Here is a 26,929-nt window from a genome sequence, read left to right as displayed (position 1 = left end):
GACCTCATGGTTGCAGCCGTGGGCAAGCTGGCACCCTGAGTGGGCAGCAGGTGCCAGGAACACCCTTTTTATAAATCTCTTCCCCCTCCCCTGCAAGGAGGCAGCCAATGGAATCGCAGGGGGAGGCTGGCGGCAGCCAATGGGCAGGAGGGCAGGAGTCGAAAACAGAAGCATCCCATTCCCAAGAGAAGTTATTCCTGATGTTCAGCTGGAATCAAATCTCTCTTGCAGTTTGAATATCCATTGGTGGTTTGGGTCCAGCGGAAAACATGCTCGCTCCATCTTCCATGGGGCAGCCCGTGAGATATTTGAAGATGGCTAGGGACGCGGGTGGCACTGTGGGTTCAACAGAGCCTAGGACTTGCCGATAAGAAGGTCGGCGGTTCGAATCCCCACGACGGGGTGAGCTCCCGTTGTTCGGTCCCTGCTCCTGCCAACCTAGCAGTTCGAAAGCACGTCAAAGTGCAAGTAGATAAATAGGTACCACTCTGGCGGGAAGGTACACGGCATTTTCGTGCGCTGCTCTGGTTCGCCAGAAGCGGCTTAGTCATGCTGGCCGCATGACCCGGAAGCTGTACGCCGGCTCCCTCCGCCAGTAAAGCGAGATGAGCGCCGCAACCCCAGAGTTGGCCTCGACTGGTCCTAACGGTCAGGGGTCCCTTTACCTTTATATTATTATTATTATTATTATTATTATTATTATTATTATTATTAGTGCTTTTTTTCTTTAAAAAAATGTTTAGGAGTGCAGTGGTACCTTGGGTTACATACGCTTCAGGTTACAGATGCTTCAGGTTACAGACTCCGCTAACCCAGAAATAGTACCTCGGGTTAAGAACTTTGCTTCAGGATGAGAACAGAAATCGCGCGGCAGCAGTGGGAGGCCCCATTAGCTAAAGTGGTGCTTCAGGTTAAGAACAGTTTCAGGTTAAGAACGGACCTCCGGAACGAATTAAGTACTTAACCCCAGGTACCACTGTACTGCACACCTTCCACCTTGTCGACACCCTCCTGAAAGTGGGGTACCCAGAACAGGACACAGGACTCCAGGCAGGGTCTGATCCAAGGCAGAAAAGAGCAGTACTGTGTGACTTCCCTTACTCTAGATTTCTGTCAACGCAGACTGGAATCGACTTTCCTCGCACCGTTCTCTCGATACTGAAGCACGCTGGGCTTTTTCTGTATTCCTGAGCGCTTAGCTGTGGAGCAAGCAGAACAACTTCTCCTTGCTGGACTTCTCCAGAGTGACCCCAGAAGCCTATTCTCAGTGGCCGGCATGTCTCCTCGAACGACGATTGGCTCCAATCAGCCCAAAAGTGAGAAGACTTAGATATAATATAATTTATTATTTATACTCCGCCCATCTGGCTGGGTTTCCCCAGCTACTCTGGGCGGCTTCCAACAGAATATTAAAATACAATAGTCTATTAAACATTAAAAGCTTCCCTAAACAGGGCTGCCTTCAGATGTCTTCTAAAAGTCTGGCAGTTGTTTTTCTCTTTGACATATGGTGGGAGGGTGTTCCACAGGGCGGGCGCCACCACCGAGAAGGCCCTCTGCCTGGTTCCCTGTAACTTGGCTTCTCACAGCGAGGCAACCGCCAGAAGGCCCTCAGAGCTGGACCTCAGTGTCTGGGCAGAATGATGGGGGTGGAGATGCTCCTTCAGGTATACTGGGCCTTTGAGGCCGTTTAGGGCTTTCAAGGTCAGCACCAACACTTTGAATTGTGCTCGGAAACATACTGGGAGCCAATGTAGGTCTTTCTGGACCGGTGTTATATGGTCTTGGCAGCCACTCCCAGTCACCAGTCTAGCTGCCACATTCTGGATTAGTTTCCGAGTCACCTTCAAAGGTAGCCCCGCATGGAGTGCATTGCAGTAGTCCAAGCGAGAGATAACCAGAGCATGCACCACTCTGGCGAGACAGTCTGCGGGCAGGGCGGGTCTCATCCTGCGTACCGTATGGAGCTGGCAGACAGCTGCCCTGGACACAGAATTGACTTCCTTCTCAAGGGCTAAAAAAAGGTCAGTTTTCATGCTGATCGATTGACTTTGGGGTGCTGGAGGTGGGAACCCTGATGCAGATATACTGGTCTCTGACACCCCCATATCTGGACCTCAAAACCTCTGCTTGCAGTATATCCCACCTCCACTGTCCAGGCCCAACCCCAGCTGAATCACCACGTCTGCCTCCAACCTGATGGGAATAATTTACCTGCGAGATCACGGCGAGAGTTGCCACAGTTCCGAAATTTGCAAAAGATCGGTCCTTTACACTTTAGAACTCCCTGCTTATTGATATCAGGCAAGAAACTTTGCCGTGCTCTTTTCAGTGCTTCACAAACGATTCTCGTTTAGACAAGGCTACCCAAGGGATGCGGAACGCCAATGTGTTTTAATCCGGATTCCAGTTTGCTGCCGATTTCATCACTTGAATGTTTTAAAGAGTTGTTTCGACTGATCGTTTCATTCACTCGGTAAACCCAAAGTGGCCACCCAGTCAGATGGGCGGGGTACAAATAATAAAATTATCAAAATTATTTTTAGCTCATTGTTGTTTTCCAACACAATCAAGTGGAGTAATATATTTTATGAAATAAGTAATTAATCTGCCAGCCGATGCAATCCGAGCCCAGGTAACAGCTCTCCCGGTCCCCTGGGTTGGGTTCGGGGGGCAGTTCAGCAAAAGCCCCTCCCCAAAAAATTAGCAGACACAAGGTGAAGTTTGACACATCTTTAATTAAATTCTGACACATAATGCACATGAACGCAATGCCCCACGCCCTGGGGGAAGACGCTTGTGGGGTGGGGAGTTTAATGTATTTTTTAAAAATACCCATCCTTTAAAAAAACACTCACACACAGAGAAGGAACTTGAGGAATTATTTAGAAAAATAAAACAAATAAAACCAAGAGCTAGGGATATAGACCCAGATGTTGATATCCCATTTCCCTCAGTTAGTGGCAATGGTGGAGGAGCAAGGAAGGGTATTTTAGTAAAATTCACCCTTTTCTAAGCTGCTGCTGCTGCCCTCCAGTGTTCTGGATTCCAATCCAACCAACCCCCAGTCAGCACAGCTGACTGGAGGCTGATGGGAGTTGTAGGCCAAAGCATTTGGACGGCACCTGCTTGGTTAAGGCTGCTGTAACTGACCGGGGGGGGAGAGGGGAGATGGCACATAGCTAAGACCAGCTTATAGGTTTGGGGGAGCCCTCAAGGCAGGGAAATGGTGGGGCTGGTGGTGGAGAGAAGACAGAGGCATGCAGAGAGAAGACAGAGATATGCAGAGCGAAGACAGTTATATACAGAACGAAGACAGACACAATCCGCTTCCGCTTTGAGAAATGCAGGGTTGATGTTCGAAGCCGCCAACCCGCAGAGGAGAATTGGGGTGGGGGTAGGGGGGGAAGGAGGGAGGGAGGCAGCCAGGGCAGGACAGGAAAGTAGGGCAGCAGGGAGAAAAAGTTAGGGAGAGTTAGGGGCTTGAGATGCACTGCTGCTGCCCCCGAGACACACAGCAAGGTTTCTATGGCCAAAGGAAAAGAGGGCTGAAATGAACGTCAAGAAATTCCTAGAACAGAAGGGTTGGAAAGGCCCCAACGGGTTGTCTATCGCAACCGCCTGCAGCTCAGTGATAAAGGCAGCAGGAAGTGGGGTGCAAAATGTGGAGCGGTTGAGGAGGCGGAAACCCATAGAGAAAACCAACAAGGGAGATGGGGGGGAGGCAGAAGCCATCAGCAGTCCGTGGTGATCTTGGAGGAGAGCTCCTGGATCCGCCGAGCGCTGCAGCTCTTGCAAAGGATGTGGCCGTCCAGCGGGTAGCAGCCTCGGCCTTCGCCCTCGGAGGAGAGGAGCAGCCCACACTCCTGGCAGGGGAGAGAGAAGAGAATTGGTGGCTGGTATCCATCCGTCTTGAGAGACAACGGAGTGTACCTCCAGGGGGAAAGTCAAACCTCTGCATCAGCAGCACTGAAGTGACCCGTCCCCCCCCCCCGCAGGTGCAAGTGTGTCTGGGGGTCCTGGGCTGCCCAGATGACCAGACCCCCCTCTCAGCCTCGCAGGTGTGGCCCAAAGGAAAGCATGGGTTTGAGACCCATCAGCTCCTCTCACCTGGTTTAGCCGGCCAGTCAAAGCCGTTTCCCAGTATTGTGGCCGCCATCGCACGCTGAAGCTTCTAGAAGCCCCAGGTGAGTGCGGAGTGCAGGTGGGGACCAAAAGGGAACAAACTACCCAAGAAGGAACACAGGTGTCCCCCAACCAGAGGTCTTCCTCCTCCTCCTCTCCAACAGAGCATAATGTTAACCTGCGGAACACCCTCCCACAAGAGACAGGGATGGCCACTAACCTGGATGGCCTCAGAAGAGGACTGGCAAAGAGACCGGGAGCCCGGCCAAAGTGGTCTCACCTCGCATTTGTAGCAGCCTATGTGAAAACTGCGGTCCAGGGCGACGATTCGCACGGTCTCCTCCTTTCCAGGCTCTGGCATGATGGCATTCCCACAAACTGAGCACCGGGGGGCAAACTTCCTGCCGGGGGGTGGAGACAAGAATTAAGGCATTTAGAAGTGAATTTTCTCCTGCTTTTAGCTCAGATCTGCTAGAAGAGGGAGAATATCCACACGTCGTCAAACCTGCGAAACTCCCTGCCACAGGAGATGCCCACCAACGTGGATGGGGTTAAAGGAGGATGAGACAAACTCTTGGAAGATAGGGCAATTTGTAGGTTTTAAAAGCTGTATTTCAAATGGATGTAAAACTTTGGACTTTAGGGAGAATTGTGAGCGAATCAGAGTTACCATCTGCTCCGAACACCAAAGCATGCTGGGAGGAGAGCGCCAGGGGTGCCCACGAGCCCCCCCTCCCCATCCAAGAAAGTTCCATTTAGCAAAAATGGGGGGGGGGGGAGAGATTTACCGGTGGAAGTCTTCGATGCAGTGAATTTGGCTGGTGGCATCGACCGTGAACGGGACGCCATCAAGGCAGCGATGGCAAACCACGCAGGTGAAGCACTGGGGGTGATAGGCTTTCCCCATCGCTCGCAGGATCCGGTCCATGATGGGTTTGGAGCACATAGAACATTTTTCCAAGGTCACCTGGCGAGAGGAGGGAAAGAGGAAAAGGGGGCTTCAACCTACAGACTGTGCATAATAATATAACCTGAAGCGTATGTAACCCAAGGAACCACTGTATTAAAATACAGTGGTCTGTTAAACATTTAAAACATTAAAAGCTTCCCTAAACAGGGCTGCCTTCAGATGTCTTCTAAAAGTCTGGTAGTTGTTCTTCTCTTTGACATCTGCTGGGAGGGCGTTCCGCAGGGCGGGCGCCACCACCAAGAAGGCCCTCTGCCTGGTTCCCTGTAACTTGGCCTCTCGCAGTGAGGGAACCACCAGAAGGCCCTCGGAGCTGGACCTCAGTGTCCGGGCTGGACGATGGGAGTGGAGACGCTCCTTCAGGTCTACTGGGCCTTTGAGGCTGTTTAAAGCTTTAAAGGTCAGCACCAACACTTTGAATTGTGCTCGGAAACGTCCTGGGAGCCAATGCAGATCTCTCAGGACTGGTGTTATGTGGTCTTGGCGGCCGCTCCCAGTCCCCAGTCTGGCTGCCGCATTCTGGATTAGCTGTTTCCGGGTCACCTTCAAAGGTAGCCCCACGTAGAGTGCATGGCAGGAGTCCAAGAGGGAGATAACAAGAGCATGCGCCACTCTGGCGAGACTGCACCCGCCCACCTGCCAGGACCCCCTAACCCCCCTGCCCCATCCCACTCACGATGTAGCAGGATTCGCAGAAGGAACGCCGGTCGATGGCGTAGAACGGCTGCCCACGCAGGCGGCATCGGCAGGTGGCGCAGGTGAAACACTCCACATGGAAGACCTGGTCCATGGCCACACAGCCCGTCCCGTCGCCAACCACGTTCTCCCCGCAGCGGGCGCAGCGGCCTGTCAGGGAGGAAGGAGGCGTTCGGATGCCTTCTCCGGGGTCACCCGCTCCCCCAGAATGCCCCTGCCAGCAACTCTCTACAACCCTGCCTGACTTTGGGCAAGGGAAGCGTTCCCCAGGTCCCGCCTGCAGATAGACTGCCCCTTGCCGTGGAGGCTCCACCGGCAGCCGAAACTGACACAGCTGCAGACCGGACCGCCCCCCTCCCCTCTCGGCCTCTGCGGACCCCGGTTTTGAAGCCATGCCACCGAGTGGTTGTCGTCTCTTGGGGTGCCAAACTCGGCCGCAGGCTTAAGAAAACCTCACCGAAATACTCGCCCGACGGAGGGTTGTTCATGTCGTACACCAGCTTCTTCGTCAGCCGGTCCAGCTCCTCTTCCGGACGGCTGGGGGGAACCTGGTGAGTCGAGATGGAGGGCAGAGAGAAAGAACCATGAGCCATAAATAGCCCTCTCCTCCTCCGTGAATCTGCCTGATCCTCTTTTAAAGCCAACCAGGTTGGTGCCCATTCCTGTGGCAGGGAGTTCTGCCGTTTAACTATGCCCAGCACAAAGGAGGACCGTCTTCTATCGGCCCCGAATCTCCCAACATCCAGCTTCGCTGGTTCCCCACAAGTCCTAGAGCTATGAGAGAGAAGGAGGGAACTTTCCCGCTTCCTCTAGGGTACGGTCACTTTTATAAACCTCTTAACGTGTCTCTCCTTACATGCCTTTGGTCCAAACTAAAAAAATTGCAAATGCTACAGCCCTTTCTCCCTAGGGGAGTCGATCCCTCCCCTTGATCCTTCCAGCTCTGCCCTTTGCGGAACCTTTCCCAGCTCGACAATACTGCAGAATCGTAGAGTGAGAAAGGGCCCCCAAAGGTCATCCAGCCCAACCCGCCTGCGACGCGGGAATCGCAGCTAAAGAATTGCTAACGGGGGCCCATCCAGCCTCTGCTGGAGAACGTCCAATAAAGATAGATAGATAATGATGATTATTTATTAAACTATATACTGCACTTCATCCAAAGAACCCCAGCGCAGATGATGATGATGATGATAATAATAATAATAATAATAATAATAATAATAATAATAATAATAATAATTTTATTTATATCCTGCCCTCCCCAGCCAAGACCAGGCTCAGGGCGGCTAACACCCGATATAAAAACAAATTGATTGAAATACAACTTAAAAACAAGATAAAAATACAACATTAAAACATTAAAATACAGCCTCATTTCAATGGAAACTAAAATCAAAAACTTTTTTGGGGAGGAAAACGTCAAGTCTTCACCAAGGCTAACGAAATAATTAAATTAAATTAATAACAAATAATTATTAATTAAATTTGTATGCGGCCTTCATCCAAAGAACCCCAGGGCTGTTAAAATACAGACTGATCCTTTATTATTATTATTATTATTATTATTATTATTATTATTATTATTTCTTAAAATTTGCATACTGCCCTCCATCCAAAGAAGCCCAAGGCAGTTCAGATATAGATAATAATAATAGATTAAATTTGTATACTGCCCTTCAACCAAAGAACCCTAGGGCAGTTCACACCTAGACAGATTATTATTATTATTTATTATTATTATTATTATTATTATTAACTGTCCTTCATCCAAAGACCCCCAGGGCAGTTCAGATACAGACAGGTAGATCATGATTGTTTATTAAATTTGCATGCCCCACCTTCCTCTGAAGTTCCCCAGGGCGGTTCAGCTACAGAAGCTCCTTGTTCCTCTAACCGTCGACCACAGAAACATTCCCTGCGCTCTGCAAAACCCCCTCTCCCCACTTGCCGGGAAAACAAAACAAAACCTGCCGGAATCTCTCGTGACTCGAACACAGGACCCCCCGTACAAATGCCCCTCGCCCGCCTCCCCCCAGGGCTCTCCTCTTACCTGGTGCTGAAACCTCAGTCCTCCACCCGCTGCTGGCATCTGCGAAGCCACCGCCATCTCCTCCTTGCCCGGTTTCGCCAACCCGGGGTGGTACTGCCCGACCGGCGCCCCGACCTTGCCAGGCCCCGGGTAGAACTCCCCTTCGGCCATCCGCCGGCCGTACGACGGCGGCTCCGGGTACCAGGGCTCAGCGTCGTGGCCCCGGGGCCGGCTGCCCACCTCCGAGGCATACTGAGGGGGCGGTTTCGCCCGGTAGCCCAGCCGGGGGGACGGCGGGCCGTACGCCTGCTCTGCCCGGCGCTGGGGCTGGTTGTACCCGGCGACCGGCTGCGCCACCTTGACCTGGACGTTGAAGGGTGGGCCGGCGGACGAAGAAGCCGTGGCGTACGAGGCGGGCATGGGCTGAGGGTACGGTTTGGCGGCGGCGCTCTGCCGGTGGTAGCTGGCGGCGTAGGGGTCCCCGGAGACGGCGGCACCAACGTACGGGGCAGGAGCTGGCTGCCCGCCGTAAGGGGCGCTCTTGGCGTAGGCGTCGAACCCCGGAGGCTTGGCGGGGGCGGAGAAGGTTCCGGAAGGGCCCGGTTTGTAGGCAGAGGCGGGCTTGGCGATGCCAGCCTGAGGGAGGCTGTGGGAGAAGGGAGCGGGCTCCAAATTCTGTGGGAGGAAGAAGGGGCATGAATCAGGGACTGGCACAAAATGGGCGAACGATACCAGCGAGGGGTGTGCCACCACAAAATAAGTGTGGAAACCTCTATCTTACCACTGCTTCTATTTATTTTTATAAGGGAATAAAAGCTTTTTAGCATTTCTTAAATTCACTCTGTAAAAAATCTGACACACATAAAACCAGTGAGAGATAAGGAATGGAAAGCGACCCCACCGATAGAAACTTTACAGTACAAATTTAAATTCATACAATTTAAATTGGCTTAATCTTAATCCAGTGAGACTGAAGACGGTTCACCTGAGGTACTGGACAAGGTAGTAAAACACCGACCCCTCTCGCTCTCCAGGCTTCAGCAAAAGCAACGCGAAGCCTCCGGAGCGCGGAGGGAGCGCTTCCCTCTGCGCTTTGGAGGCTTCGCGTTGCTATCGCTAAAGCCAAGGAGCCTGCATTCGCTCCAGAGGACGCACACACATTTCCCCTTAATTTTTGGAGGGGAAAAAGTGTGTCCTATAGAGCGAAAAATACAGTACAATTTCAAGCTCCTGCCGGCCAACTCTGTCAGGAGTTGATGATGCATCATCTTCTTTCGTGATTTCACTGTCATCGATTATCTTCTTTAGCTCTTCCACTACACTTTTGTGTACGTAGGCTTCTTTTCTGATCATGACATCGTTTTTATAATTGCTGTTGTTTGCATATCTCAGTTTCCCGTCAGGGCGGAACTCGAACTTGAGGCCAAACTTCCCCTTGTGCCCAACGTAATAAGGCAGACAGAAGTCGCTCAGCATGGCCGCATATGCCCCACTGACCCGCCGAGACACCCGCTGCCTCTATTATATTTTTTACCCTCATGCCCCTGTATCTCGACAACGACAGCCTTATGAGGTCCTGTCAAATTCCATGGCGGAGTCGAGATCCGAACCCGGCTCTCTAGCAGCCGGACGGCAAACTTGATTTCTGCTTTTTTTAAAAAACGCTTTGGGCGAAATTGGCAGCGGCGGCGAGTCCTTGAACTTGTTACAAGTCTTCCTTCCTTCCTTCCATCCATCCATCCATTCATTTATTTAATTAAAATAATTCAACATTAATACATACATATTACGACTATACAAACAAACATGCATTTCATACAGACCTTAAAAATATTCATAAATATGAATATTTGTGTTATAGACTTCCAATCTACTCAATTGCAAGTTCTTTCCACTTCTATTACTTTCTTTCACACACTTTTAAACCAAATTTGTGCTTCTTTTTCTGTTACACGTTGTTATCCATCTTATTTAGTATTCCAGTATTTAAAACGGAACTCATTTATTCTAATAGGAGTTCTGATTTTTCAATATGATTTTGCAAGTATCGTTTAAACACCTTCCAGTCCTTGTCTATCTTCTCTTTTGAGATGCTTCACGTTTCTCCCATTGTTTTGGATATATTGTAATACTCCAATAATTTGGCAAGCCACTCTGTTTTTGTCGGTATAATACCACTTTTCCAATTTTTCGCAATCAATAGCCTTGCGGCTACTGTTGCGTGTAAATTTACTCTCTTGTCTTCTTCCTTTAGACTTCCTGGTACTATTCCCAATAGAAAACCTTTTGATGTTTTCCTAAATGAATAGCTGAACATTTTTTTCATTTCATTATATATTGTTTCCCAAAAATGTTTGATGTTTGAACAATTCCACCACATATGCATCATAGTAGCTTTTTCTGTGCTTCTAACGCCAGTAGCCGTGCTACAGGTAAACCTAGGGAGCAGGAGGCTCTGAATCTCAGGGTTGCGAGTTCGAGACACATGCTAGGCAAAAGATTCCTGCCGCTGGGAGAGATCATCAGGGGGTTTGGGCTGGGTGTTCATCAATATGCAGATGACACCCAGCTCTACCTCTCTTTCAAATCAGAACCAGTGAAGGCCCTGTGTGAGTGTCTGGAGGCGGTTGGAGGATGGATGGCGGCTAACAGATTGAGGTGGAATCCTGACAAGACAGAAGTACTGTTTTTGGGGGACAGGAGGTGGACGGGTGTGGGGGATTCCCTGGTCCTGAATGGGGTAACTGTGCCCCTGAAGGACCAGGTGCGCAGCCTGGGAGTCATTTTGGACTCACCGCTGTCCATGGAGGTGCAGGTCAATTCTGTGTCCAGGCAGCTGTCTACCAGCTCCATCTGGTACACAGGATGAGACCCTACCTGCCCATGGACTATCTTGCCAGAGTGGTGTATGCTCTGGTTATCTCTCGGACTACTGCCATGCGCTCTATGTGGGGCTACCTTTGAAGGTGACCCAGAAACTACAACTAATCCAGAATGCGGCAGCTAGACTGGTGACTGGGAGCGGCCGCCGAGACCACATAACACTGGTCTTGAAAGACCTACATTGGCTCCCAGTATGTTTCCGAGCACAATTCAAAGTGTTGGTGCTGACCTTGAAAGCCCTAAACGGCCTCAAAGGCCCAGTATACCTGAAGGGGCATCTCCATCCCCATCGTTCAGCCCGGACACTGAGGTCCAGCTCCGAGGGCCTTCTGGCGGTTCCCTCCCTGTGAGAAGCCAAGTTACAGGGAACCAGGCAGAGGGCCTTCTCGGTGGTGGCGTCCTCCCTGTGGAACGACCTCCCAGCAGTTGTCAAAGATTAGAACAACTACCAGACTTTTAGAAGACATCTGAAGGCAGCCCTGTTCAGGGAAGCTTTTCATGTTTAACAGACCACTGTATTTTAATACTTTGTTGGAAGCCGCCCAGAGTGGCTGGGGAAACTCAGCCAGATGGGCGGGGTATAAATAATAAATTATTATTATTATTACTATTATTATTATTCTGCGAGGGTGGGTAGGCACAGGGGGTAGGTATCGCCTCTGACCGCCCCCACCCCGAATTCCCGGACGGTGTCTCTCACCTGCCTCTCCCCGCGGCGCTGCCGGGCGCTCTCCAAATCGGCCAGCATGCTGGTGAGGGAGTCTATCTGGACGTCGATGCTGGAGGGGCGGGGAGGACCTTGCTCAAGAGGCGCCCCCTGTTGGCAGAAAGAGAAGGGTGAGCGAGGGGCAGGTGGGCCGCCCCCTTCCGGAAAAATCCAGGGCTTCGGAGGTGGGGTGGTCTCTCAGCACCGATCAGCCGATGGGCGGCGAGAGATACCACTCTGAAGCCTGGGAGACCCCCCTAACCCCCCCCAAATCCAACCTACTGTTGGGTTAATAATAATAATAATAATTATTATTATTATTATTATTATTATTATTATTATTATTATTATTATTATTTATTTATTTATATCCCGCCCTCCCTTGTGGAAGCCAGGCTCAGAGCGGCTAATAACAGTAAAAGTAACACAGTTTACATAAAATCACAATCAATTAATTAAAATACATTCTAAAATAAATTCATTCTAGAATCAAATTCATGGCAACCATTGGGTTAGAGCTCTATGAGGATTACAGAAGGAGAGAGGGGGTCAGACTGTGCCTTGGCCAAAGGCCTGGTGGAACAGCTCTGTCTTGCAGGCCCTGCGGAAAGTCCCACAGGGCCCTAGTCTCTTGGGACAGAGCGTTCCACCAAGTCGGGGCCAGTACTGAAAAGGCCCTGGCCCTAGTTGAGACCAATCTAACCACCTTGCGACCTGCGACCTCCAAAATGTTGTCAATTGTGGACCTCTCCGCGGGGCATACCAGGAGAGGCAGTCCTGTAGGTACGTGGGTCCTAGGCCACATGGGGCTTTAAAGGTTAAAACCAGCACCTTAAACCTGACCCTGTACTCCACCGGGAGCCAGTGCAACTGGTATAGCACCGGGTGAATGTGATCTCACAGCCAGGACCCCATAAGGAGTCTCACTGCGGCATTCTGCACCCGCTGGAGATTCTGGGGCAGCTTCAAGGGCAGCCCCACGTAGAGCGAATTACAATAATCAAGCCTGGAGGTGACCGTTGTGTGGATCACAGTGACTAGATCAGGGCGAGAAAGGTAAGGGACCTGCTTAGCTTAGCGGAGATGAAAAAATGCCGCCTTTGTTATAGCTGTGAGCTGCACCTCCATGGAAAGGGAGGCATTGAAGATTACACCCAAACTCTTAATGGACGGTGCTGGCACTAATTGCGCAAGAGATGGGAGCATAGCTGTCAACTTACAGATTTGAAAATAAGGGACCAGCAGCCTCGAAAATAAGAGGTCAGCAGCCAAAATAAGGGATTTTCTGGGCACAGGTATGTTCAACTTCTGAGCCAAAGGCAGAAAGCCCAGCCAGCAGCCAAACAAAGTCTCAAGCGGTGGTTCCCACAGCGCAGCAACCCGGCAAAGGGGATGCAGCAAGGAAAACCACCGTCACCTCTCCGCTGGGAAGCGCTGAGCAAAGGCGAGTCCCCAGGCAAGGCGGCCGATTTGATCGGCACAAGGCATGCAAGCTCCACCCCCCAGTCGTTCTCAGACTCCTTATTGGGTGAGCAACGCAGCCAAGCAACCCAGTTGGAGCCTCCCTCCTCCCTGGCCGGCAGGGAGGGAGGGAGAGGAGCTGCTTCCTTTGAAACCCGGGAAATTTAAGGGACATCATCAATAAGGGACAGCAGCGGGACACGGCGCTGGGATAAGGGACTTTCCCGCCAAATAAGGGACGGTTGACAGCCATGGATGGGAGTTGCCCCCCAATCCCATATCGTCCCGACCCAGACAAGGATCTTTTAACCCAAGGATGGGGAACCTATGCTGGACTCTCACCTGAGCCTAGCCAGGGTTCAAACACCTTTCTCCCTTTCTATGAGGCAGAAACGGCAGCCAAGTAAAAAAATAATACTATTTTTCCGTTTATAAGACTATATTTTCCCGCAGTTTTTTAAAGTTTAAAATTGCGGGGTCGTCTTGTACACGGAACGCTGCAATTCTTTATTTCTTAATTTGGGGCTCAAAAAATAGGGGTCGTCTTATACGTGGGGGTGGAAAAATATGGTAATTTTATAAGTCGTGTGTCCTTGTTTCTCAGTTTGATCCTCTACCCAGTTTTGTATGTTTTGTGGTATTTTATGCACCGCGACTTATTTTTACTGATTGTAGCTTAGTAATTTTTATTGTAACGGATAAGTGCAAACTGTTTAATTATTATTTGCTGATATTTACGGTTTACTGTTATATTCTAGTGGATTGTTGAATATTTGATATCAGTTGTTTATTTTAAACAACTATCCGACTTTTAGAAGACATCTGAAGGCAGCCCTGTTTAGGGAAGTTTTTAATGTTTGATGTTTTATCGTGTTTTTAATATTCTGTTCAGAGCTGCCCAGAGTGGCTGGGGAAACCCAGCCAGATGGGCAGAGTATAAATAATAAATTATTATTAATAATAATAATATTATTAAAGTTATTGTGACTATTTTGTATGGGGTCAGATTGTTATTAGGTGCGTGGTCTTTGCTGTCTATTTTTCTGTTTCTACAGCTTTCAAACCACCTTGCAGAGAGTAATATAGAAAGGCAGTATTCAAATTAAAATGAAATTAAAACACCCATCTGTTTAAAAGCAGGCCTTGCCAGACTTGTAAGATTGATCACACTGCTCTATTTTGCTATTTATTGATATTTAACTGATTGTTTCATTAGTAGTTTCTCGAGTTTCTCGCCAACGTGTTCCTTCGTCGTTTTGGGTTCCTTTTCCCCCAATTATCTTATTTGTGTTTTACATAAACCGCTTGGGGGTTTTTTGTATACGAAGTGATAGATATACAGCTATTATTCCTGCACAGTTTCTGTGCACACCGCAAGCAGATTCCACAGCGATGGCTGACACACCTTTACCTGCTGCTCACCTGACAGCAGGGCTGGGGTTATATGGGTTAAATCGACTCCGCTGTCGTGGGGCATTTATTTATCTATAAAACTGTTTATGTACTGCCACATCCTAAAGATATATACTACAAAGCGGTTTGTGGCAATAAAAGAATAAAGCCATGCAATAAAAACCAAAAAATAAAAACCCCAGCCGCCCAGAGTGGCTGGGGAAACCCAGCCGGATGGGCGGGGTATAAATAATAAATTATTATTATTATTATTATTAGTAGTAGTAGTAGTAGTAGTATGGGTTTAAAACACACATCAGTTAAGCCTTGCAGGAGGACGTGTTCCTAAACGCCTGCACAGGCCTGGAGGAATAGAAGCGTTTTCAGCCGGCGTTTAAAAGAAGGCGCCCACTGAATCTCCAGTGGTAGAGAGTCCCACAGGACACAATGACACAAAGGGCTTGGGTTATCGTTGTTGTCAAATGAGCCTCGCCAACTCAAGAGGATGACCGACAACCCTCCCTGCAGATGATGGCAGGGACCGAGATGGGATGTAAGGGAGCAGGCAAAATAAGAGCTTTAACAGAGTGGGTCGGGGCTTTCCACAATGTTGCCCTCTGTGCCAGAGCTTCACCGTGTGGATTTCTGCCTAGCGCACAAAAATCGGTCAAGGGACTCAGGAGTGCTGGCCCCTTTGCGGTACAGGGGTACCTTGGTTCTCAAAAGCCTTGGTGGTTCTTAAACACTGAAAACCCAGAAGTAAGTGTTCCAGTTTCCGAACATTTTTCAGAAGCCGAACATCCGATGTGGCTGTCGGCTATCGTTTCCGGGGCGCCTGCACCAATCAGAAGCCGCGCCTTGGTTTTCAAACATTTCAGAAGTCAAACAGACTTCTAGAATGGATTAAGTTTGGCGCTTTTGTTTTTGCTGTTTATTTTGTGTTTTTGTTTTTGAGGCTTTTTCGATTAATTTGGGGTTTTCTGTGACTGTGTGGGACCCAGTTCAGCTAGTGATTGATTGATTGATTGATTGATTATGTGACTGTGAAAATTGATAAAAGTCCCCCATCCAAACAATGACTATCATCAGTGCAGGTAAGAAAAAAATTTAATTTTAATCATCTACAATACAATTTTATAGTACAGTACATTGACTACTGCTTTCATTTTATGGATCAGGGTCTGTCTGATTTTGCTATTTATTTTGCGTTTTTGCGGCCATTTTTGTTTTGTTTTTGTGACTGTGCAGAACCCAGTTCGGCTACTGATTGATTGATTGATTGCAGCACATTGTTTATTGCTTTCATTTTATGGATCCGTGGTCTCGTTAGAAAGTAAAATTCATGTTAAACTGCTGTCTTAGGGGTTGTTTTCCAAAGTCTGGAACGGATCGATCCGTTTTGCATGACTTTCTATGGGAAAGCGTGCCTTGGTTTTGGAACGCTTTGGTTTTGGAATGGACTTCCGGAACGGATCAAGTTTGAGAACCAGGGTACCACTGTAAGAATAATAATAATATGATGATGATGATGTTTGGGCGCTTGTCCTGCTCAGACCACACTGGATGAAGTTTGAGAACCAAGGTACCGCTGTAGCCAGATTTGGACAGGACCCCGCGCTTCCTTGTGGTTCAACAGGATGAGTACCCACCCACCATCACAGATCTCTAGGGCCACTGGGCACCCTTCTCCCACCCCCCAACCCTGGACCCATAGCTAGAGCAAGAATCTAGAGCAGGGGTCAGCAAACTTAGAATCATAGAATCATAGAGTTGGAAGAGACCACAAGGGCCATCGAGTCCAACCCCCTGCCAAGCAGGAAACACCATCAGAGCACTCCTGACATATGGTTGTCAAGCCTCTGCTTAAAGACCTCCAAAGAAGGAGACTCCACCACACTCCTTGGGAGCAAATTCCACTGTCAAACAGCTCTTACTGTCAGGAAGTTCTTCCTAATGTTTAGGTGGAATCTTCTTTCTTGTAGTTTGGATCCATTGCTCCGTGTCCGCTTCTCTGGAGCAGCAGAAAACAACCTTTCTCCCTCCTCTATGTGACATCCTTTTATATATTTGAACATGGCTATCATATCACCCCTTAACCTCCTCTTCTCCAGGCTAAACATGCCCAGCTCCCTTAGCCGTTCCTCATAAGGCATCGTTTCCAGGCCTTTGACCATTTTGGTTGCCCTCCTCTGGACACGTTCCAGTTTGTCAGTGTCCTTCTTGAACTGTGGTGCCCAGAACTGGACACAGTACTCCAGGTGAGGTCTGACCAGAGCAGAATACAGTGGCACTATTACTTCCCTTGATCTAGATGCTATACTCCTATTGATGCAGCCCAGAATTGCATTGGCTTTTTTAGCTGCCGCGTCACACTGTTGGCTCATGTCAAGTTTGTGGTCAACCAAGACTCCTAGATCCTTTTCACATGTACTGCTCTCAAGCCAGGTGTCACCCATCTTGTATTTGTGCCTCTCTTTTTTTTTGCCCAAGTGCAATACTTTACATTTCTCCCTGTTAAAATTCATCTTGTTTGTTTTGGCCCAGTTCTCTAATCTGTCAAGGTCATTTTGAAGTGTGATCCTGTCCTCTGGGGTGTTAGCCACCCCTCCCAGTTTGGTGTCATCTGCAAATTTGATCAGGATGCCCTTGAGTCCATCATCCAAGTCGTTGATAACTTACTGTGCCTCGGGCCGGTGTCTCCAGTGCCGATTGCGCGGTGGGCCGGAGGGCGGGGGAGCGCGTGTCCATACGCGTACGCTATTTCCAGCGCACTTCCGGGTTGGAGGAGCACCGGAAATAGCTTGTGCGCATGTTCATGGGCCTCCTCTGACCCGGATGTGCACCAGAAATAACGCTTGCACATGCACAAATAATGCGTGCGCATGTGCAAATAATGCTTGCGCATGTGCAAATAACTATTTTCGGTGCTTTTCCAACCTGGAAGTGGGCAGCCGCACTGGTAAGAGCAGGCGGTGTCAGCGGGCGGCGCCGCGGACCGGATAAACGAGTCCCTCAGGCCTTATCCGGCATGCAGGCCTTAGTTTGGGGACCCCTGATCTAGAGCCAAGCACGAAAGAAATCGTAACAGTGACTGTCAGGCTGGTCCTCAAATCTCATGAGAAATCTGATCCTAGTGCAATGGGGTTTTGGGCATTCGCAAATCCCAAAACCTGGTGTCACCGGGCAAACCCAACTGTAAGCCCAGCTTACCTGCAAGGGGTACCCAGGAGGAGAAGCGCTGCCCCAGGAACCCCCGGATCCTCTCTCACCTGCGGAAGAATAATGATGGTCACCGGTGGGGTCGTGAACATGTGGCAGAGGGCCTGGAGAAAAAGATTTTGGGAGCAGGGGGTTGGAAGAGAGAAGAAACCAAGAGGGAGGTTTATTATTTTCCATCTATTAAATAAAATTTACACACCCCTTGGGACGCAGGTGGCACTGTGGTCTAAACCACAGAGCCTAGGACTTGCCAATCAGAAGGTCGGAGGTTCGAATCCCCGCGACGGGGTGAGCTCCCGTTGCTCGGTCCCTGCTCCTGCCAACCTAGCAGTTCGAAAGCACATCAAAGTGCAAGTAGATAAATAGGCACCGCTCCGGCGGGAAGGTAAACGGCATTTCTGTGCGCTACTCTGGTTCGCCAGAAGCGGCTCAGTCATGCTGGCCACATGACCCGGAAGCTGTACGCCGGCTCCCTCGGCCAGTAAAGCGAGATGAGCGCCGCAACCCCAGAGTCAGCCAGGACTGGACCTAACGGTCAGGGGCCCCTTTACCTTACACACCCCTTGACTGCATAAGAGAATTTTATTATTACACAAAATACTATTTTTCACCTATTAAATAAAACTTTACATGCCCCTTGCCTGCATTAGAGAAGGAACGCCTCAAAGAGGTTTAGGAAAAGATTTGCAATTTGCAACAACGGTTTAAAAACATGCAAAAAAAGGCCCAGAAAGTTGAAGATTCACAAGCGTTTGGGTCGGCTTGCCCGAACGTGTTTTTTTAGCAGGTGCCGGAAGGAAGACAGCAGAGGCAACTGCTTGTTATCAAGAGGCAGGGAGTTCCGAAGGTTCAGTAGGAATAAGAATTTTTCCAGCCTCCGGTCAGTTAGGATCTGCTTGAAGCAGATTTTTTCTAAACATTATTAGGTGGGCTTCCCCAAGTCCCCCCTTTCTGATTTTCATTTTACCTCATCTTTAGCAGATTACATATATCATAATTCCTAACCTTTTTTTTTTAAAAAAAATCCCGCTTACTTCAACCATAAAAATCTTCGCATTTTATCTCTTACAAATAATACTATTTTAAAATGCACTATCTTCTACTTCTAAGCCTACAGCCTATATCCACTTCCAAAGCTATTCTAAGATTTAAATATCATCATCATCAAACCTTTATTGCATTAGCATACAGCCATAGCAGGATAAGACAAAAATGCTAGAGAGAAGTAACCTAACAAGATTCAAACGATATTACTGGCATTGTGACATTTAAATTACCCTAAAACAATAATGTAAAAATTTAGTTGCCAGCGCCGGGAATCTAAAATGCAGATGTATATAAAACATATAATGGCCCCAAAATAGGCTCGGCACATTAGGTTAAAAAGGTAATACAAAGAATTAAAACAGGTCCAGGTCTGGGACACACTACCCAGTCAGTGTAGCCCTGAGTTTCAAAGCCTGCACTATAAAGATTGCCACCCCACGTGAAATTTGGGGATTTGCATCCACAAGAAGCGATTTCAAACAGTCTTCCTTAGATGTGATGGTGGGCGGGATCAAGAGGAGGAGCTTAGTTCTTATGAGCTCATAAATAGGGCAGTAGAAAAAGAAATGTATGAAGTCCTCTACTTCATTCATTGTGCATGGACATAGACGCTGAGTAATGGGGGTCTTAAAGTAAATCCCCTGCAAGAAGGCCGTGGGTATAGAATGGAAACGGGCCATGGTAAACGCTCCTCTCAAATTGGGCTCCGTCAAGTCTATCAAGTAGTTGGCCAGTGATCTTACCACTTTCACTTTAGGGAGCCACTTGGAGAGGCGAGCTGTGGTGGACTGTGCCCGGTCCATGGCCTCGTCTCTTGTAAGAATCCAGGCCCGGATATTATGATGGTCCCAAGATGACAGCGTGTCAAGATCTGGGAGGGAGTAGCGTGCCGTGATAATCTCCATGGCCTTGGACCATTTGTTGTTATGAGCACAAGTTAAAAAGGCTTGCCTGGCTAGTAGGGAGCCTGGGGCATTGATTAATTTACAATAAAAACTAATTATTCTAATGTGGGCTCTCGCAACAATAGAGGGGAGGCCCAGTTCTGTTCTTAACTGATTTAAATATGGTAATCCTGGAATTGTAGAGTTGTTAGGGACACCCCAAAGGTCATCCATCCCAACCCGCAGCTAAGCAAAGAATCCATTGGCATTCTGCACCGCCACCTTACCTGGCACGGGGGGCAGGTACTGCGTTGGCACGCTCATCGTCCCGTTGGCCTCCTGGGACCCATAGGTGGGTTGGGGGGCCCCGGGAGAAGAAGCAAAACTTTTCTGGGGCTTGAAGGCGGCCGGACCAGAAACTGTGACCCCAGCCTGTCCTGGGACCCCCACCTGTTTCGGGGGAAGCCAGGTGGGGCCAGACATCACGTGGGGGGCTAGGAAAAACGAAGAGAGAGAATTTTGTATTTTATTTTAAGAAAGTTAAAAGAAAGGAAGTTGCCGCAGAGAGCTTTTCCTTTTCTCGTTTTTTTAAATTTAGTTATAAATACAGTGGTACAGTGGTGCCCCGCAAGACGAACGCCTCGCAAGACGAAAAACCCGCTAGACGAAAGGGTTTTCCGTTTTGGAGGCGCTTCGCAAAACGAATTTCCCTATGGGCTTCCTTCGCAAGACGAAAGCCCATAGGGAAATCTCCAGGACAGCGGGGAAGCGCAGCGCATCTTCCCCACTGTCCTCGGACCTCCTCCGAAGGCTGGCGGTGGGGCGGAGAGACCTTCTCCCCGCACCAGCCTTCGGATGGCTGTCCTGAAGACTTGCGGTGGGAGGAGGGTTTTGCGGTGGGGGGAAAAACCCTCCTCCCACCGCAAGCCCCGGGAACAGAGGAGAAGCGCTGCGCGCCTTCCCCTCTGTTCCCGGACCTGTCCTGAAGGCTTGCGGTGGGGAGAAAAGCCCTTCTCCGCACCGCCAGCCTGGCAAGCGGTCTCCATAGGAACGCATTAATTGATTTTCAATGCATTCCTATGGGAAACCGTGCTTCGCAAGACGAAAAACTCGCAAGAAGAAAAAACTTGCGGAACGAATTAATTTCGTCTTGCGAGGCACCACTGTACCTCGGGTTAAGTACATACCGTATTTTTTGCTTTATAGGACGCACTTTTCCCCCTCCAAAAATGAAAGGGAAATGTGGGTGCATCCTATGGAGCGAATGCAGGCTTTCGCTGAAGCCTGGAGACCCCTCTCGCTCTCCAGGCTTCAGGAAGCTATCGCCAAGCCTTCGGAGCACAGCGGGAGTTTCCGCCGGGCTCCCAAGGCTTGCGGATAGCAGTCTGCAGCCCGAAGCCCGGGGAGCACAGCGGGCTCAGGCGGCTCGCGGATAGCAGCAAGCTCCGGGAGTGAAGGCGAGGTTGCATACAACCTCGCCCCCGCTCCCGGACCAGTTCCCCAGCCCCGTGGCTAAAAAGGAAGCCAATCCCGCTGCCTGTATTGGCTTCTTTGCTCTTTGGGGCTGGGGGGGGGAAATAAAATTTCTTTTCTTTATTTCCCCCCCAAAAACTAGGTGCGCCCTATGGTCTGGTGCGCCCTATAGAGCGAAAAATATGGTAATTCGTTCCGGAGGTCCGTTCTTAACCTGAAACTGTTCTTAACCTGAAGCACCACTTTAGCTAATGGGGCCTCCTGCTGCTGCTGCACCGCCGGAGGACGATTTCTGTTCTTATCCTGAGGTAAAGTTCTTAACCCGAGGTACTATTTCTGGGTTAGCGGAGTCTGTAACCTGAAGCGTCTGTAACCCGAGGTACGACTGTAATAACAACAACAACTTATTTATACCCCACCCATCTGGCTGGGTTTCCCCAGCCACTCTGGGCAGCTTCCAACAGAATATTAAAATACAATAGCCTATTAAACATTAAAAGCTTCCCCAAACAGGGCTGCCTTCAGATGTCTTCTAAAAGTCTGGTAGTTGTTTTCCTCTTTGACATCTGGTGGGAGGGTGTTCCACAGGTCGGGAGCCACCACTGAGAAGGCCCTCTGCCTGGTTCCCTGTAACTTGGCTTCTCGCAGGGAGGGAACCGCCAGACCTCAGTGTCTGGGCTGGACGATGGGGGTGGAGACGCTCCTTCAGGTATACTGGACCGAGGCTGTTTAGGGCTTTAAAGGTCAGCACCAACACTTTGAATTGTGCTCGGAAACGTACTGGGAGCCAATGTAGGTCTTTCAAGACCGGTGTTATGTGGTCTCGGCGGCCGCTCCCAGTCCCCAGTCTAGCTGCCGCATTCTGGATTAGTTGTAGTTTCCGGGTCACCTTCAAAGGTAGCCCCACGTTGAGCGCATTGCAGTAGTCCAAGTGGGCGATAACCAGAGCATGCGCCACTTTGGTGAGACAGTCTGCGGCCAGGGAGGGTCTCATCCTGCGTACCAGATGGAGCTGGTGAACAGCTGCCTATATTTTAATTTACAATCATACCACAGCTCATCCAAAGTTACAAGATCCCCACAGATCTCTGGACTTCCTGCTCTGTGGGTTCAATGATTAAACCTTTTCTACTGCATCTTTTTTTTTTTTTAATAATCCAGATTTTTTTATAACTCCATTGTGTCCGTAGTTCTCATTACATTAAAAGTCTTGTTACAGCCCTGCTAATGTTAGCAGAGAGCGTTCACGGGGCCCAGGACTCCTGGGTCCCTTCCGCAGCATCTAAACTCTTTGCGAGACAGCCTTGGACAATACAAGGAAGAAATATTTTATTTTATTGCATTTCTATCCCACCTTTGAGGGACACGGGTGGCGGTGTGGGTTAAACCACAGAGCCTAGGACTTGCCGATCAGAAGGGCGGCGGTTTGAATCCCCGCGACGGGGTGAGCTCCCGTTGCTCGGTCCCTGCTCCTGCCAACCTAGCAGTTTGAAAGCACACCAGTGCAAGTAGATAAATAGGTACCGCTCCGGCGGGAAGGTAAACGGCGATTCCGTGCGCTGCTCTGGTTCGCCAGAAGCGGCTTAGTCATGCTGGCCACATGACCCGGAAGCTGTACGCCGGCTCCCTCGGCCAATACAGCGAGATGAGCGCCGCAACCCCAGAGTCGGTCATGACTGGATCTAATGGTCAGGGGTCCCTTTACCTTTTACCTATCCCACCTTTTTCTCCACTGGGGCCAGTGCTTTTTCTCTCTTTCCAAAAAAATATATTTAGGGGTACTCTCATTTTGACTCAAGAACACCACCATTTTATGGTTTAACAACCCTGTGAGGCGGAATTTCAACACTCATTTCAGAGTAGCGAGTGGGTCATATATGCACCCCTCATCAGCATCACTGACCAGTTTTTGGGGTTTTAGTTTAGTCACAACAGAGATGCACCTTGAAGCTAGGAAACTACCGTATTTTTCGCTCTGTAGGACGCATCTGACCATAGGACGCACCTTGTTTTAGAGGAGGAGAACAAGGAAAAAAAATTCTCCCCCTCTCTGCCCAGTGCCCCTTCAGCGAAGCGGCAGGAGGCACTGCGCAGAGAGGGGGAGAATTATTTTTTTCTTGTTCTCCCCCTCTAAAACAAGGTGCCGTTCAAGGTGTGTTCAGTCCATAGCTGTCAACCGTCCCTTATTTGGCGGGAAAGTCCCTTATCCCAGCGCTGTGTCCTGCTGCTGTCCCTTATTGATGATGTCCCTTAAATTTCCCGGGTTTCAAAGGAAGCAGCTCGTCTCCCTCCCTCCCTGCCGGCCAGGGAGGAGGGAGGCTCCAACTGGGTTGCTTGGCTGCGTTGCTCACCCAATAAGGAGTCTGAGAACGACTGGGCGGTGGAGCTTGCATGCCTTGTGCCGATCAAATCGGCCGCGTTGCCTGGGGACTCGCCTTTGCTCAGCGCTTCCCAGCGGAGAGGGGACGGTGGTTTTCCTTGCTGCATCCCCTTTGCCGGGTTGCTGCGCTGTGGGAACCACCGCTCGAGGCTTCGTTTGGCTGCTGGTTGACTAAAATCCCTTATTTTGGCTGCTGATCCCTTATTTTCGAGGCTGCTGGTCCCTTATTTTCAAATCTGTAAGTTGACAGCTATGGTTCAGTTGCCTTCAGGCGGCTACCTTGGAAGCCTGGAGAGCGAGAGGGGTTGGTGCGCAATGACCCAGGCTTCAGTGAAGGCAACCCGAAGCCTCAGGAGAGTGGAGGGAGTTCCCGCTGTGCTCCGGAGGCTTCGGGTTCCTTTCGACCTGCTCTTTGGGGCTGGCAGGGGGAAGCCCCCCGCCAGCCTCAAGGAGCAGGCCGGGGAGCAGCGGAAAGGCGCGCAGCCTTCCCGCTGCTCCGTGAGCTTCTTTGGGCTGCCGGGGAAGCCCGCCCCCCCCCAGCCCCAACGAGCAAAGAAGCCAAGACAGCGAGAGGGATGCATCCCGCTCGCTGTCTTGGCTTCTGCCGTAAGGTAAAAGGTAAAGGGACCCCTGACCATTAGGTCCAGTCGCGGACAACTCTGGGGTTGTGGCGCTCATCTCGCTTTATTGGCCGAGGGAGCCGGCATACAGCTTCCAGGTCATGTGGCCAGCAGGACTAAGTCACTTCTGGCGAACCAGAGCAGCGCACGGAAACGCCGTTTCCCTTCCCGCCAGAGTGGTACCTATTGATCTACTTGCACTTTGAACTGCTAGGCTGGCAGGAGCAGGGACCGAGCAACGGGAGTTCACCCCATCACGGGGATTCGAACCACCGACCTTCTGATCAGCAAGTCCTAGGTTTAACCCACAGCGCCACCCGTGTCCCTTGGCTTCTGCCATAGCCGCGCGCAACCTGTCCAGCCCGGAGAGGCTGCGCGTGGCTATGGCAATACCCCCACCTCCCGCAAAAGCCCACAGGAGCCGCGCACCCTTTAAGGTGCGCGTGGCTCCTGCGGGCTTTTCTACGAGGAGGGAGAAGGGACTGACTGGCCGCGTCAGTCCCTTCTCCCTCCTGGGGAAAAGCCTGCAAGAGCCGCGCGGAGCTTGTGTGTGGCTCTGGGGGGCTTTTCCCGCCTGCCCCCCCTGCATTCGCTCCATAAGACGCACACACATTTCCCCTTGCTTTTTAGGAGGGGGAAAGTGCGTCTTATGGAGCGGAAAATGCGGTAACCTTCCCCAAAATGGTGCCCTCCAGGTGGTTCAGACCCATCTGAGGCTGCCTGGAGGGCACCTGGTTGGGAAAGGTGGATTCAACCTCAGACGTTCAGAAAATCCACACCTTCTTAAGAACACACACAAAAAAAACCGAGGCCAACTGCGAAAAGCTGATGGTGCCGTAGTTGGAGTGCCAGACCATTGAATCTCGCTCCCCCTCTTTCTTTTTTCCTTTCTCCTCCTGTGATGAGGCTGCATTTTAATGTTTTCAAGTTGTATTTTAATCTTGTTTTTTAAGTTGTATTCATTCAACTTGTTTTTATTATTGGTTGTTAGGCGCCCTGAGCCCGGCCTTGGCTGGGGAGGGCGAGGTATAAATAAAAATTATTATTATTATTATTATTATTATTATTATTGTGTGTGTGGCCTCGGGGGCCGGTCCCTGCCTCTCAGCCTGGTCCCTGCCTCCCTCACAAGGCTGTTGTGAGGATGGAAGGAGAAGAAGGGGGAAAATTCCCTCAGTTTCCCCGAAGAAAAAAGATGGCCTGTGGATGCAATAAGGAGAATCATCGAAGGAGGTCCAGACCGGGAGGATGACTTCCAGGTTTCAGTAAAAAAATAAAATATAAATCCTATTTCGCTGGGGAAGTTTAGATGAGGCGCTTCTGGAGCAACCAAGGTGGGATATAAATAATAAAATTGTGATCACTATTCCTTCTGCAAATGCCCTCCAAAAAGAACTTCAGCAAGGAGGTTTTTGGGGGTGTGGAAGGAAGGGAAACACTTGCTATAATTGCAGAAATGTGGGGTATAGAAACACCCTCAAGCCACGCCACAGAGTGGGCTAGCAGATTTTTAAGGGGGGGTCATAGGAACGAACCCCCTTTTTTTGGTCAAAGCCAGATCTGACATTCCCCCACCCCTTCCCCAAATTGCCCAGCTTCTCAGTCCCCCCCCCTTAAAATCATGTCAGGGTCTGCTCCAAAGCCACACCCAGACCCTCTTGATGGCAGTTATGGGTCGGGCCCCATAGGCCAGATTTTTAAGGCACTTTGCACATGCCCTGCGCTCAAGGGGTTGCTCCGAGCCGGGGCCCCCAGCTCAGGGCGAGGCCTACTAGTGCACCCCCCTCCTTGCAAGAACCCAGGCGTCCGGGCCCCCAAACCCTCCGACCCACCCAAGATCCCCCAAGGCTGCTGCTGCTGCTGCCGCCCCACAACTCTGGGTTGCAGCAAGGAGGAACCCAGGCGTCCGAGCTCTCCCCCTCCATCTCCAAAAGGGCTCTCTGTCGCCCCCAAAGTGGGAGCGGGGAGCCCCCTATTAGCCCCCCATGCACAGGGGGGTGGGGGGTGGAGGGAGAGGGGGTCCTGGGGGGCCAGCCAACTTTCACCCTAGAGAATATATGGGGACCCCTCCTTGCAAGAACCCAGGCGTCCGGGCCTCCAAGCCCTCCGACCCACCCAAGATCCCCAAGGCTGCTGCTGCCGCCCCACAACTCTGGGTTGCAGCAAGGAGGAACCCAGGCGTCCGAGCTCTCCCCCTCCATCTCTATCGCCCCCAAAGTGAGAGCGGGGAGCCCCCTATTAGCCCCCCATGCACAGGGGGTGGGGGGTGGAGGGAGAGGGGGTCCTGGGGGGCCAGCCAACTTTCACCCTAGAGAATATATGGGGAGGAAAAAGGGGAAGAGGGCAAGGGACGCGCCCAGCTCGGAAATAGGGGGCCGATTCCCCCACCCTAAAAACTGCATCAGGCTTGAATGCAATGGGTGGGGTGGCAGGGGGTGTGTCTCCTGCAACCTCCCCCCCCAGGGGTCTCACCTGATCCCAGGATCTGGCAGCTTGTGGGGTCGATCTCCCTTGCGCCCCAGCTCGATCCCCTCCCGGGCCGCGCGCAACTTTCTTGCAAACTTTCTTCCGTCCCGCAGAAAACTTCCCTTCCCTTTCTCTCTCCCCCCCCCCGCTCCGCCTCCCACGCAACACTTTTTTTTCCTTAATGGACCCCCCCCGGGTGACGTCACCGCATTCCAGAGCGTCACGTGGAGCCTGGGAATTCCTGCCACTTCCGGTGGGAGGAGGGCGAGGGGTGGGGTGGGGGTCTGGGAGGGGGCGGGGCGGAGGGTCCCCTCCCCTCCCCCCCAATTGCCTCTCTCGGACTCCTGGGTTCCTCTTGGAAGAGGAGGTCTTCCTCTGTAGGGTTTTCTTTAGAGTAAAGGGCTTGGGGGGGGGGGTTCCCCTGGGGGGCAGGGTGGGGGTGGGGAAGGGCAGGACGCCTGGGTCCTCCAGGGAAGGATTGCGCTTCTAGGTGGGTCCTCTGGGAGGAAGTGTGTCAGGAATTTTTTTTGGGTGGGGGGGTGGAGAATCCTGAGTTCTCTAAAAAAAGGGGGTCTGCCTCT

General features: G+C 50.7%; 1 protein-coding gene across 2 annotated transcripts; it reads right to left on the bottom strand.

Annotated features, from left to right (window-relative positions):
* Positions 1-2,718: 2,718 nt before the first annotated feature.
* On the bottom strand, positions 2,719-26,929 carry TRIP6 (thyroid hormone receptor interactor 6). 2 transcript variants are annotated; one of them, XM_083580996.1, is made up of 10 exons: positions 26,355-26,929; positions 19,697-19,903; positions 17,470-17,582; positions 11,401-11,517; positions 7,839-8,492; positions 6,246-6,336; positions 5,769-5,938; positions 4,914-5,092; positions 4,406-4,526; positions 2,719-3,866 (listed from the first exon to the last, which is right to left on the bottom strand). In XM_083580996.1, exons 2-10 carry the CDS (start codon positions 19,890-19,892, stop codon positions 3,735-3,737), a joined length of 1,773 nt encoding a protein of 590 aa, XP_083437122.1. In that variant the 5' UTR covers positions 19,893-19,903; positions 26,355-26,929; the 3' UTR covers positions 2,719-3,734. The 2 variants fall into 2 exon arrangements, with proteins under 2 accessions (XP_083437122.1, XP_083437123.1); XM_083580997.1 differs by having other exon boundaries at positions 17,470-17,528; positions 26,355-26,515.

The sequence above is a fragment of the Podarcis filfolensis genome (genome assembly GCF_964270895.1).
Source record: "Podarcis filfolensis genome assembly, chromosome: 13".
NCBI lineage: Eukaryota > Metazoa > Chordata > Lepidosauria > Squamata > Lacertidae > Podarcis > Podarcis filfolensis.
The sequence above is the reverse complement of the archived record's forward strand: the minus strand, read 5'-3'. Positions and strand labels throughout refer to the sequence as shown.

Excerpts from the sequence above, each read along its gene's own strand:
- TRIP6 (XM_083580996.1), bottom strand. The coding sequence starts at position 19,892 with ATGTCTGGCCCCACCTGGCTTCCCCCGAAACAGGTGGGGGTCCCAGGA. Across the intron at positions 11,518-17,469 it reads CTCCTGGGTACCCCTTGCAG|GGGGCGCCTCTTGAGCAAGG; the intron begins GTAAGCTGGGCT and ends TTCTGCCAACAG. Across the intron at positions 5,939-6,245 it reads TCCGTCGGGCGAGTATTTCG|GCCGCTGCGCCCGCTGCGGG; the intron begins GTGAGGTTTTCT and ends CCTCCCTGACAG.